At 52.2% G+C, this 13,661-nt stretch overlaps 1 protein-coding gene across 4 annotated transcripts in view; it reads left to right on the forward strand.

Moving 5' to 3' along the window:
• Positions 1-13,661, forward strand: part of TNS3 (tensin 3) — a 188,128-nt gene that overhangs the window by 6,242 nt on the left and 168,225 nt on the right. For all 4 annotated transcript variants that reach the window (XR_013829912.1, XM_079932350.1, XM_079932348.1 and 1 more), the window contains exons 2-3: positions 869-980; positions 12,958-12,995. Coding sequence is in view for 3 of the 4 variants with exons in the window: in XM_079932350.1 (XP_079788476.1) it covers positions 869-980; positions 12,958-12,995 (150 nt within the window). In the remaining variant the exon portion in view is untranslated. The remainder of the gene's footprint in view (positions 1-868; positions 981-12,957; positions 12,996-13,661) is intronic.

The raw sequence follows: 13,661 nt of genomic DNA on the forward strand, positions 1-13,661 counted from the left end.
CTGAGTCATAAGATTGGTGTAGGTTTAAAAATATGTATAAGAAATTGTCAAGCCGTTTTCCAAAGTAGTTGTACCATTTGTCTCCCATTCTCGGTAACATGTCATCTTAATGAATTTTAGTAGCTATTCTGGTGTGAGTCATGGCCTCTGTGAGTCCATGTGGATACAGGTTACGTTAGAATACACTGTCACATATCAGCAAATGGGAATATGATTGGTGTTTGGTTTCGAAGGCAAATTGAATTTTTATAAGATCCTCAGCACAGCTGTGAGCCTTGACGCTTACAGACACGGATTTGGTGCGTGTGTGTTTCCCCTCGTCCCAGTGCCGGTGTATGTAATGGGTTCAGTTCTGTACCAGGTTTAAGGAGGAACTGCTATCTTGTCACCCTGGTCTGGTGACAGCTTCTCCTCGGTACAGCAGTTCAGAGAGGCTAAGTGGCCAGGAAGGCCAGTTGGTTAGTGACCTCTGCTATAATTGTGCTGTTTGCTGATCGTTTCTTCCAGAGGAAGAAGCGTTAAGATTCTGGGAATGCATGTGGATTCCTTTGTCACAGAAGCAGTGGCTGTAAGCCTGCAGTTTGTAAGCTAATACGCAATCACATAAGCCCTTCACCCAGGCGATTATGAACTGGTAGCGTGTGGGCCGCCACCAGGGCCCTGGCACCGGGCGTGCTGACGGGGCATCCCAGGCCCCTGGGATCCCGGCCTTGGCAGGGTGCTGTCTTGTTCTTTTCTGTTTGCCTGGTCAAGTTCCTGTTTCAACCCTTCACCAACTCGGCTGGATTTATTATCTCCTGAAAGGGAAAAGAAAGAGCAAACGGACCACGAATGGAAGAGCTGACACTTTCTCTCTCTACTTTTTCAGCCAGAAGAATTAACTTCGAGTCTGCACAGTTTTAAGAACAAGGCCTTTAAAAAAGCCAGAGTCTGTGGGGTTTGCAAACAGATTATCGAAGGTCAAGGGATTTCATGCCGAGGTGAGTCCGCGTTTATCGTTCCCATGTTGATGAAACCGAAGCAAGTAAACAAACAAAAAACCAAAATGAAACCTTCTTTCAGGAGTTTCCAAAAGTTAAATCACGGAATTCCCCATCTCAGCCTGAGTTTCCCCCTATCCTCACTGGACCGGGACTGACCATATTTACACAGATATGCACTCATGAGAAATGTTTCCAGCAAGAGCAAAGCTAGTCCTGTGGGAGAGGGCGCAGCAATGAGTGGCTCATGACGTACCTTCCGTCTGCCCTGTAGTGTCGGGAGCTCGGGTTTTTCTACTTTCTGATCCCTTACCAGAGTTTACAGATGAAAACTTTCGGCTCTTTTGAGTGAGGGTCATCGCGTTACTGCCCTTTCAGCGTGTTGTCAGGCATTGCTCCTGTCGGTAAACAGCCACCAGCTTCACTCTTTGGTGCTCAAACCCCAGGTAATCAAGGCAACTTGCTACTTTTTGTGCTTTCATGTTAGTAAATCTGTCTAAGGGACCTGTGAGCAGGACGTCTCTTGTTTCCCTTGAACCCTAGAACCGTGGTTCTGTGTCACAGAGTGGAGGCAGGTTGGGGGACCTGGCAGAAGGCTTTGGGCCGTTCCGGGGCTTCTCATCACCGGTGGGTTTAGGATTTCCTCCGTAGAACGTTTTCAGGGCTGCCTCCAGGCTCCCTTTCCCCCGTGTGGACACCCTGGCACATGGTCCCTGATGGCTGCTTTGGGGTTGGGCAGCCTCGAGGAAGGATGCACGATGGTCACACTTCGTTGGGACCCAAGAGCGGGCAGGAGGCAGCTGTGGCCCCTCCTCTGAAGGGCCCCTCCACGGTCAGTGATGATGGTGCCCTGGTGCCGTCAGCACGTCACCAGCTCCCACCTGTCCTTCCCCCGCTGCGGCCTCGTGGGGATGCCAGAAGGCCCCTCCCTCCCCGGCCCCCCAGGGGTCTCTCTTTCAAAGTTGACACACCTGCTTCTCAGAGTGCATGGCCCTCTCACCTTGTCCCTAGATGCAGCCCGTCTCACGGGGCCTGGTGTCTCCTCTCCATGTAGAAAGGGTGAGCCGGGCCCCGGGGGCTGAGGGGTCACCTGTGGAGGTGCACATGGGACATGGATCCAGCGCCAGGCCTCCTCAGCACGGGCCCTCTCCCCACATCAGCAGGCATGCATGGGTGTGTACGTACACGAACACACACGTGTGCATGTGCAAACACACATGGACACGTGCTCACAGGCGCATATGCACACACACGGAAACGTAGAGGAGGGTGTGACAGAGACGTGGCTGGGCTAGGAGCACAAGCTGGTGCTCTGAGCCTGTCAGGGGCAAAGTCTCCTGCTGTGAGTCCATGACGTGGGTTGTAACCATTCCTCCTCGGGACGGCTGGTGCGACGTCCGAATGAGACGGGTGTGAGGTGCTTAGCCCACGTTCTGGTACTTAGCTTTGCAGTTGCTGTGAGGATTCTTTTTCCTCAGTGCCCCCAACTGAATGTGCCATGGGCGATTCCCACGTGGGTGACACCCGGGGTCCTTGGCTGGCTGCCGTCCACACGTGCAGGTCATGAGCACAAGTGACGGTGGTTTAGCTCCATAGGCGCAAGGGCTCTGTTTCCCACATACGTTTAACACGGCCTGGTTGTGACAGATTGTCTCTGTGGAGAGCCAGTTTCCTTCTCGTCTCTGCACAGCTGAGGCCCGAGCTGACTAAGGCCCAAATGTCCTTTTTAAAATCTCAGTGCCTCTGCTCTAATCACCTACAAGAAACAGTTATTCTTTTCAAAGTAAATAGAAGCAGTGAGATCTGACCAGCTTGGAGACGGCGGTGCCCAGCAGCCAGGCTCTCCTCTCAGGCCAGGGCCTGGCTCCCTGCTGGGTCCCGAGGATGCTCACGGCCCCCAGCACCGTCCAGGGCTTGGCGTGAGAGTGCACGTCCGGGCTTGTGCCTCCCTCCCTGTCCTGCAGCTTCCCGGGCCCATAGGGGCCAGCAGGGGTCCCAGATTATCCTTTGGCTCTTAACGGTCTGTTTTAGGGCATTTTTAGTGTGTAGTGCGTGAGATGTCAGGGAGGACCGAGGGGCCTGTCGGAGTGGTGTGGATGGCACGTGGCTGTGCGTGCACCTGCTTCTGCACCCTCTGGAATTCTGTTGGGGGAGGGCAGCCAGATCTCAGGATCCCACTGGGTGCTGCGCTGCCTGGGGCCGCCTTGGCCCGAGGACCCTGTGCGTGCCCAACACGGAAGGGCGGGAGGGCGGCAGGGCGGTGACGGTCCGGCCTTGTGCAGTGCCGTCTCGTGACCTGTGTGGCCCACGCTTCTCTGCTCCAAGAATCGCCATGTGGTTACGTTTTATCTCACAATCTAGCCCCATGGAGATCACGTTTTTGACCCACCTAGTTTTCTTTTCCTTGAAGAAAATCATTCACTGACAACGGTCCCGTAGGTGCCCTCTCCCTCAGGGGGGTTCATCTCCACGTCTCATTTCCCCTCAGGGACACTCTGCCACGGTCTCCTGTGCAGGGAAGCCAGGGCAAACACAACGTGACCCCAAGGCGCCCGCGCCCGTGTGTCGCCCCAGCGCTTGGCTGGGACGGTTTGCATAGTTTGGAGGCAGTGGAAACAGATCAGGGGTTGGGCGCGGGTCCCGGGGCAGCTCCTCTCTCACGCTTCCCTTCCCGGTGCATATGCCCCAGCAGACGTGCCACGCTCCCTGTGTGCACACCTGGCCTCTCCTTGTGTTATCTCAAGGCCACGTTCCTCTGTTCCGAGCCCTCCAGCCAAGGGGATGTGTACGGACTCTCCCTGAGGGGCCCTGGGTCCATCCCTCGTGGCCGGGTGGTGGCATTTGCTGCCCTGAAGCACGTGGCCGGGACCGCTGGCTCGCAGAGGCCACTTCTGGGGCCTGTGTGGCTTGGGGAAGCCACGTCCTTGGCCCAAGGACTCAGCCGCCTGGACGTGGGCCCCGGAGAGCTGCGCTACTTGGAGAAGTAACCGGGAGCAGGTCTGCGTGAGGGCCAAGGCCCAGGACTTGGTTGGGAGGCCCGCTGACATCAGGGATGCCTGTGTGCCCGGGGCCCCACGTGGGTTCCAGGGCAGGCAGTGGGCGGTGTGGAAGGAAGCCCAGTGGCGGGTGCCCGTGCAGGTGTCAAGTCCTGATTTCTGGGTCCTGCATGGAGGCCGTTCCTAATGTGGTGAGTGTCACCCCTTGGGCCCATGTGCATTGAGGGGCTGGGGACTCACCTATATCACTGTTAGTGAGATGTCTGCCGATTTCTCTTCAGAAAAAGGTTTTCTAGAACTTCGCGCGGCGGAATTTAAACACCTTTGAGAATACTCAACGGAATATCGTATTTATGTACCTAACTGTAATAATTGTGTGAATAAACAGTAGCTACTCTTTTCTGAGAAGGAAAGAACTCTATGTGCCAGGAGTCCTTTAGACGTTACCTTCTTAAATTAAACTGCTGTGTGCGGGAGATGCAAGACTCCATCCCAGGGTGGTTGTGACAGTCTGCCTCTCACGGATGCCATCGTGTGTGAAGTGGGGCTGCTGCTGGACTGGGAGCCCGGCAGAGTCTCTGCGGGTGTAGACGGGGCCTGGCAGGGTCAGTGGTTGGCTCCTGCAGAAGTCGCTGTGGCCCTGGACAGGCCCCTTTCCTGGCCCTCAATTTGGTGACCTTTACAATTTGCGTGTCGCGTAGTTAATGTCTAGGATTTCTTCCTTTTGTCAGTAAGCTGTACAGGTACCGTGAAACACTTGGACAGTATAGTCGTTTCCTCTCCCTGTAGTTTAGATGTATGTCATATACATTTGCACGTCGAGGCCGTGTGTGTGTGCTGCCTGGAGACATCACGTGTCTTCTCTCAGTAACCACGCACAAGCTGTGTGAGGTCTCGGCGAAGAGACCCTTCCTTTGGTTCATTTCTGGAGAAGCAGCAGGGCATGGTGGAGGGGAGCATGGACCCTGGAGACAGGCTGCCAGGGTTCCTGCCCTGCCACCCTGTGCTTGAATTCTCTTTTAGAGTCATTGTGAGTAACAGATGAAATGCACGAGGAACACAAAGAACATTGATTGGCTCAAGGAAGTGTCCAGTAGTGTTAGTGATGACGACCGTGTCGACGTTGTTATTCCTGTTGGTCATGGTGACATTGGTGATGGTGGAGAAGAGCTAGGTGTGTCTTCTGTGACTCGGGCTTAATATTTTTACTGTTTTTTTCTAGTTCCTTCCTGACCCTCAAGTCCCTTATTTTCACCTATTAACCTATTTTGCCACAAGTTTTTTATGTGGTTAACTTAGAAGAAAAAATTTAATTTTTTTTTTTTTTTTTTTTTTTTGCGGTACGCGGGCCTCTCACTGTTGTGGCCTCTCCCGTTGCGGAGCACAGGCTCCGGATGCGCAGGCTCAGCGGCCATGGCTCACGGGCCCAGCCGCTCCGTGGCATGTGGGATCCTCCCGGACCGGGGCACGAACCTGCGTCCCCTCCATCGGCAGGCGGACTCTCAACCACTGCGCCACCAGGGAAGCCCGAAAAAATTTAATTTTTAAGCAGCTGTCGTTTGCACATCGAGGCTCCCTTACCCCTACTTCTCAAACTGTAGCTACGGGGAAAGCCGCAGATGGCCGGTGAGTGATGGGTTAAGTGTCTGGTGTGGTTTGCCTTCTGCTGCTCAGAACCCCGCTGAAGTGGTTCCTGCTCTGCCCTCCCCACCAGCCAGGGCTTTGAACAGGTGACCTCTCCTCACTGCTCCACCCAGATCCCTCGGGTGGCTTACGTGGCCCAGTTTCCACGGACGGTCTTGCTCCAGACCCACACTTGAGGGCACTGGCGTGGTGGCTCTTGGTGTTCTAGACCTCAGCGGGTGAGTCTTTTCCTGCGTGTCGAGAATTGTGAGTTCTGCGAGATTTGGCCCCTTGGGGGAGATGGACCCAGAGAGGATGCAGTGTCAGATCAAGCCTGGATCTCATAATGGAATAGGAGAGAACAGACTGGAATGGAAAAAAATAAAGAAACGCTTCTCAATCGTAGGGAGGAGCCTGGAGGGAATGAAGGTTGAGAAAAGGAGCGAAACCAGAGGGAAAAGGGCACGGAGGGGGTTTTGTAAGGAATATTTGATAATGACTTTCCCCCTTCAGTTAACGGAACACATGTTAAGCACCCGCTAGAATAAAAAGGTGGAAAAGCTGTGACCTGTGAGGGGGGAGCTCCGAGGCGGAGGGGGGAGTCCTGTCTGTCAGGCCGTCACTGTCTACCATATCCTAAGGGATAAATAGGCAAAGCTTAGGGCTGGATGGGCAGATCGGTAAGTGTAGATAGCGCTGCTTTGTGCCAGGTGCTGAAATAGAACCGCAGGACCTGGCGGCAGTGATGACCAACAAGGCAGGGAAAAGGAGCGAGTGGCCAAGCAGTGAATGTGGCGTTGGGCCCTCTGCCCTCTGCTGTGGGCGTCCGGTCCCCTGTCACATGTAGCTGGTGACTGTGGACGCGGATAAGCTGGGGAGCTTGAGGGCAGAGGCAGGAGAAGCAGAGGTGATGCCCGGGGCTCGTCTCTCTCTTGGTAAATATGTGTAGAGTATTGTGTGACAGGCCTGGAAGCCAGTGGCCTGGCTTCCCGAGGCTCCTGGAGACGTCGGGAGAATAGCAGTTCCAAGACAACGTGGAACAATGTGGGGCGTTTCAGAGCCAGACGCTCTGGGCAGCGGCTGCTGTGGGAGCGGATTCCTCCCCATGACGCTGGAAGCCCCTGTTTGACCAGGGAGCCGAGTGTGGAATGCAGACCCCAAACTTGTGGAGGTGAGGATTCGTGTGTCATTAATTGCAGGAAACTCATGAGAAATGCACTGGGAACATACCCCCTCCCAGGGTGGAGAAAGGCTCCTGATGGGAAATGCTGAGGGAGCGTCAGGGAGTCTACCCTGGACCTTGGCCTTGAGCTCAACCCACTCTTTCACTTGACTGCTCTCTGCTTTTCATTTTTGCAAGTCAGTGGATGAAAAATGCTGTCTCGCTTTATTAACGTTTTTCATTCGTCTGGTTATCGCTGAGGCGCAGCATCTGAAGAAATACAGAAAAGATGTCTGTCGTGTTTATTTAGTAAACTAGCCTTCCAAATCCTTGGCTCATTTAAAAACTTAGATAATTTTTCTTCTTGATTTCTAAGAATTCATTATATTATAATATTAATCTTTCTATCATTAAATTAGGTAGGACTTTTGCGGATTTTTGATGGATGTTGACCTACAGAAACGTCAGTTCCTTACCAATTCCAACTTACGTATTGCAGACATTGCGAGCAGTTGCTTGCCTAATTTTGTTTGTGGAGTGTTTGTCATGTGAAAGTTTTAAGGTTCCGCTTATTCAAATCTACCCGTCATTGCATTTCATTTCTGTTTTTGTTCCTATTTAAGAATGCCTTCCCTTCTCTATGGTCGTAACGATGTTCTACCGTACTTTATTCTAATATCCATTTCTGCTTTTCCAGTTCTCATCCAGTTTCACAATTTCATGGTTGATTCATCTGGAATTCATGTTATTTAGGTTATTTTTAACGAGCGAGCTGGTTTTTCCAGCATGATTTATTGTGGAGCTCGTCCTTTTGTAACTGAGTATGACGATGTCTTTCCCCTATGCCGCGTTCGCACATGAGGACCAGCCCATGGCACATGTCTGTTTTTACAGAGTTTGTACTGTACATAGTTTTATATCTTTTCACCTTGCCTGTTATAAGCATTGTCACATATTGGCTCTTTAGAAGTTATGATTTTTCAATAGTACTCAATATTTTATTTGTGGATATAAATTTTCTTCTTTATTGCTTCAGTAACTTCTTTTTTCATGGCAGAAACGAGTCTTTGGTACCCCTTTGTCCTGCTCCTCATTACGTACAATGAGAGGAGTGGCATTGTTTTGCATCTATACATATGGCGTATGCTTTGTGTGACTTAAGAGGCTGGATCTTCCTAGCTGTGTCTGCATTCAGTGTTTTTCCCCACGGTATCAGTGAAAGTTCTTCAGCAAAAAAGAACCAACAGGATGTATATGGAGAAGGAAATTTACTGTAAGGAATTGGTCCACACAGTATGGAGGCTAAGTCCCACCTGTAGTCGGCAAGCTGTGACCCAGGACAGCCACTGTGTAGTTCCTTTCTGAGTCCTAGTCCCAAGACAGGAGAAGACCGATGTACCAGCTTGAAGACAGTCAGGTAGGGAGAAAGAATTCTTTCTTACTCCCCCTTTTATTCTGTTCAGACCCTCAGTGGATTGGATGAAGCCCACCACATTGGGGGGGGACAGTCAGCTTCACTCAGTCTGCAATTCCCAATATTTTCCTTATCCAGAAACACCCTCCCAGACACACCCAGAATAATGTTTAAGCAAATATCTGGGCAGCTTGTGGCTTAGTGAAGTTGACACCTAAAATTATCCATCAGAAAACATGGACAAAACATTGTTTTGGTTGAAGTATTTGAAGAAAATCCAGCTCTATACAGATACGTATTTGGAAAAGAAAGCATGTTCTCTTTTGATATTACACCAAAAATCAAATGCTAGTTTCTTAAAGTTTAGTTTCCAAAGAAGACATGTAAGTGGCCAACAGGTACATGCAGAGGTGCTCTGCATCACTAATTCAGAGGGAAATGCAGATCAAAACCATGATGAGATAACACCTCGCGCCCGTCAGAATGGCTGTCATCAAGAAGACAGGAAAAAACAGGCTTTGGCGAGGATGGAGAGAAAAGGGAACCCTCATACACTGGTGGTGGGAATATAAATTGGTTCAGCCACTGTGGAAAACAGTATGGAGGTTCCTCAAAAAGTGAAAAATAGAATTACCGTATGATACAGCAATTCCACTCCTGGGTATATATCCAGAGGAAACAAAATCAGTATCTTGAAGAGATGTCTGCACTCCCATGCTGATTGCAGCATTATTTACAATAGCCAAGACATGGAGACAACCTAAGTGTCCATCAGTGCACGACTGGATAATGAAAATGTGGTGGGTGTGTGTATGTGTGTGTGTATAATGAAATATTCAGGTATAATGGGTGGGCCTTGAGGGCATTATGCTAAGTCAAACAGAGAAAGATAAATACTGTATGGTATCATTTATATGTGGAATCTGAAAAAAAAGAAAACTCATAGAAACAGAGAGTAGGAGAGCGGTTGCCAGGGACTGGTGGCTGGAGAAATGGAGAGATGTTGGTCGAAGGGTACAAACTTCCAGTCATAAGGCGAATTGGTTCTGGGGATGTCATGTACGGCGTGGTGCCCGTAGTTAACACCACTGTTCTGTGTACTTGCAGGTTGCTGAGAGTGTAGATCTTAAGTGTTCTCACCACACACACAAAATGGTAACTATGTGAGGTGATGGATGTGTTAATTGACTTGACTGTGGTGAATGTTGCAGTGTGTATGTATATCAAATCATCATACTGTACACTTTAAATACATACAACTTTGTCAATTATACCTCAGTAAAGCGGAGAAAAAACCAGCAAAGTAGGAGCTGCCAGTGGCTGGCTCCTGAGAGAAGGGGTAGATGAGAAGCTGACGGTCAGAGTAAACGTGTACACTTTGTCTTTTCATGTACGTTTTGGCCTCTGCAGTTGGGGGGGTGCATTCTGTTGGGGAAGTTCTGGTGCCTTCCGGGGCCTTCCTTTATCCTGGGGGCTGTGCTGCACAGAGGGGCAGTCGGGTGAAGAGGCTCCCGCCCTGTGTGGTCCTGCCGGGCACTGGCTTCTGAAAGCAGACTCGGAACAGAGAAGGGTCGTACGCCGTTGTCCAGGGAATGACACCTCAGGTCTCATCCATGAGCTCCAGGCTCCCATCAGGAATTAGGCAGAAGATCTGTAGCGCCTTTGTGGGATATGGTGACATTTGGTGGTGGCTGTGGGATGAGAGCTGTGATCAGACTGTCCATGGTGGGCGCTCAGTCTGTTAGCCTCTGTCCCTCCTGTCATGTCGCTGTTCCAAGAAGCTGGAGGTACACAACAGATGATACCTTCCCTGGATGAGCTTGGCCTGGTCAGGAGATACGGACGCACAGAAACTACTTTGAAATGATGCACGATGGGATGGGTGCTGGAGGGAGAAATGTGGCCAGGGCTCCCGCAACCCTGTCAGGCACTTAGCCTTGCCTGGCTGGGCAGGGTGGAGGGAGGGAGGGCTTCCTGGAGGAGGCAGCAGCACTCGCAGTCTGAGGAGGGTGTGTCCGAGGTGCTGGAGCCGGGGAGGCTGGGAGTGCTGGATGTCGTATCTGTGCTGAGGAGCTGCCCTTGCTACTGTGGGCAACAGGACTGGAAACCGGGTCTGGACGCTGTTCCCGTCAGTGTTTATAATATGTTGGAAAGGCAGTGTGTGGCGGGGTGAAAAGTGGGGGCAGATACGGGCTGGAATGCCAGCCTGCATAGGCCCTGCTGGGTCCTGGCACTTGCCCAGTTTCTCTCTGATGGTGGTCCCGAGGATTGAAGGCAAGGGGTCGCTTGGGGTCGCCCACAGCTCCCACAAGCTGAGGGTGAATTGCTACTCCGAGGAAAACCTGAGGGACCATCCACGCTGCTGGCATTTGGGTGGAAAGTTCATAATACCGTGGGGTCACCTGATTACATCCCAGGAACGGTGAGTTCACCTCTCAGGACCCCCGCCTTAGCGCGCGGGTGGTTTATGCAATTCACTATGATCAGTTAAGCTTTGTGAATGTGATGATTTGCCCTGTAACGGCCTGAGGCTCTCTCGTGGCCCAGCCGTCCACCATGAAGGTGTCACGCCGCTGTCATCCTGCTTTCCACCGACCACAGCCCTTTTTGGGTTGAACTGGTTTGTCGATCTGCTGCTGCATAAGCAGTTACCCCCAAAGTTAGTGACTTACCGTGACAGTAGGTTCTCTTCTCACTGCTTCTGTGGATCAGGAATTTGGGAGTCACGTGGGCCGGCAGCGCTGGCTCAGGATCCCTTAAGAGGCTGCCTCATCTGAAAGCTCTCCCGAGGCCGGAGGACCCACTTCCCAGGTGACTCCCTCGCACGCACGGCTGGCTGGCAGAGTGGAGCTGCCTGCTGGCGGGAGGTCTCAGTTCCTTCAGGTGGGCCGCCTCCCCAGGGCTGCCTCAACGCCTCACAGCGTGGGCCAGGCTCCCCTCAGAGGGGCGATCCGGGAGACCAGGGTGGAGGTCACTCGCCATGCCCTGTGCCATCCTGCCTCGGCGCACGACCAGCTCTGTCACTGTGAGGGGACTGCGCGGGGTCACAGGTGCCAGGAGGATCCCTGAGGCCATCTCCCGGCTGACAGCCACGGGAGGTCGTGCTCCTGTCCTGCCTGCTGAGTGGACAGGCCTGCCCCATCCAGCGTGTGTGGACAGAGCTTCCTTTGGGGCAGGGGGAAGTCTTCACCTGCATTTCTGCTAATTTTCACTTTCCCAAAGGCCAAAGGGCCCCTCAACTGCCTTTCTCTCTATCTCAGTCCTTCCGGCTGGCCTCTGGCCCCTGGCTGTCCTCTGTCTGAGATTTTAATCTGGTGTGAAAGCCTCTTTTATTCCCATGGCCAGCTTATCTCAATTAGAAAATCACTCATCGCCTTTTCGGGGGGGAAGGGGGGACCCGTTAGAAAATGTAGAATAAATATTTGTTTTTGTGAATAATTTCACAAACCTCAGATGCACAGAGAGAGTTCAAAAAATAGATCTTGCAAAGATAATAACCCTGGCTCTTCCCTGCTGGAGTTCCAGGGACCACCCCCCAGGCATGGGCTGTTTTTGTTACTTTGTTGTACCCTCATTCGGGCCCAGGTAGACTACGAGTTCCGGCTTTCTGTCCTTAGCTCATACACAAGAGAGGGGGAAGATACGGTATGTGTGGGGGTGTTGGTGAAAAGTTTGGGCCTCGAAGCGCTAACCAGGATTTTGGGCCCGTCTCCTGCCCCCCAAGGCCTTATTCTTCCAGGACCACACACTTCTATACGTTGACATTGTGCTTTGCAGTTTCAAAGCAGCGTCCCGTGAACGATTCCGTTTTGGCATCACGATAACCCTGGGAGAGGAAAGAGGCCCAGAGAGGTCACTGGTCCTGCCTAGAGCAGCCCAGCTGGACAGGGCCAGGAAGCCCCCAGGTCCCGTGCCCCTAAGCCCAGGTCCCTGTTCCCCATCTCACAGCTGCCCCACGGGTTCGCCAGATGGATGCCCGCTTGGAGCCCCCATGGGAGCTCGCACTGGGCTTATCTGGTGCAGTGGCTTCATTCTGTGCTGTCTCGCTGTCCTGCTGCCTCTGCCTGGAAGCATCGGCAGGCAGGCCCCCGTGCCCCGAGCCACCGCGGTGTGGGTGAAGCCTTTCATGTCCTGTCAGCACAGCTGCAGCCTCTGGACGGCGAGCCTGTGAAATCCACATTGGTTCCGGCTCTATCTGCATTGTTAGGGCCTCCGAACCAACACATGCCTCTCTCAGTCCACACAATGGCCTGGGTTGAAGGATCCCCTGCAGGAATTTAGACGTGGATTTGTTCTGACAGTCAGTTCTTAAGTTGTCCGGAAGCGGAAGGAGCGTGGAACTCAAATGTCCAATTTCTGACTAATTTAAAGGTGCCAGTCCTGAGTCTTCTGGGGCACTTTCAAGTTTCTCTCCTTTCTTCAGGGAGAAGCTGTGATTTCCAGCCAAACACGGATGCTTTCTACTGCTCAGGTTCACCGCCTTTCTCCTGCAAGGCCCTGATTTGGCCGCCTGAACCCCTGGAAAAGCCAGTGTGTTTGTAACTGCTCCCCAGCGTCCCCACCTGCGCCCTCTGGGCCGTCGCCGACACTGCAGAGGGTGGCTGGGTTCTTGGACGCCGTGTCCATCCATCCCACACTCTGTTGAACTCGGCGTCGTGTCTAAGGTGTCTAAGTGAAAAACCTCCCTCAGTCCGGACGTTCTCCAAGGACTGAGAATTTGGAGATGCAGAAAGTACTGAGAGACTGCTCAGCACACACACATTCTTTCTCCTTCTCTTGCAGCCTGCAAGTACTCCTGCCACAAGAAATGTGAAGCCAAGGTAAGTGTTGCATTGCTCTCCCATGGGGCTTCTGGAGCCGAATTGGCCCGCGTTGAATGATGTACATGGGAGGGGACTGCTCTGGACCGTGGCCACAGAAACGGAACGCTTAAGAAACGGCTGCTAGATGCTTTTCGATAGGGTGTATAGTTTTCATCTGAAGAATAAACTGAGGAGCTATGAAATCCATGTTTTTAATTATAGAAAAATAGCTCTTAAGAATTTGGTTTCAGATAAGAATTCGGTAATTTTGTCCTGGCCGTCTCACAGCCCTTTCTCCACAACAAATGATCCCTTCTTTCCAATCACATCGACGTACTGCTTTTTTTTAGTGGCAGAGAGGGGGTGGGGATAGGGGTGAGGGCACATGCCTGGCCTTGAGAATTTTTCTGGCTTCTTTTCTGAGGGTAGTTCATAGATGGGCTGGGGTTTTCAGGCTGTCGTGGACGTCTGGGGATCCTGAATCGCGGAGTCCTGCGTTCCCTGGTAGGGTGGCCCTACAAAGTGCTTGAGGCCTGGGTGTGCTGGGTCGGGTGTAAGGCTTTGATTAGTGGGGAACGAGGAGGCCTGGAAATGGCATATGGAAGCTGCAGGCACCCCTAGACGGGGCCCTGGTTTTCTACGCAGGTCCAGGTGTCTGCACCTCTCACGCTTTCCAGGTATGAT

Source organism: Stenella coeruleoalba (genome assembly GCF_951394435.1).
Source record: "Stenella coeruleoalba genome assembly, chromosome: 9".
Lineage (NCBI taxonomy): Eukaryota > Metazoa > Chordata > Mammalia > Artiodactyla > Delphinidae > Stenella > Stenella coeruleoalba.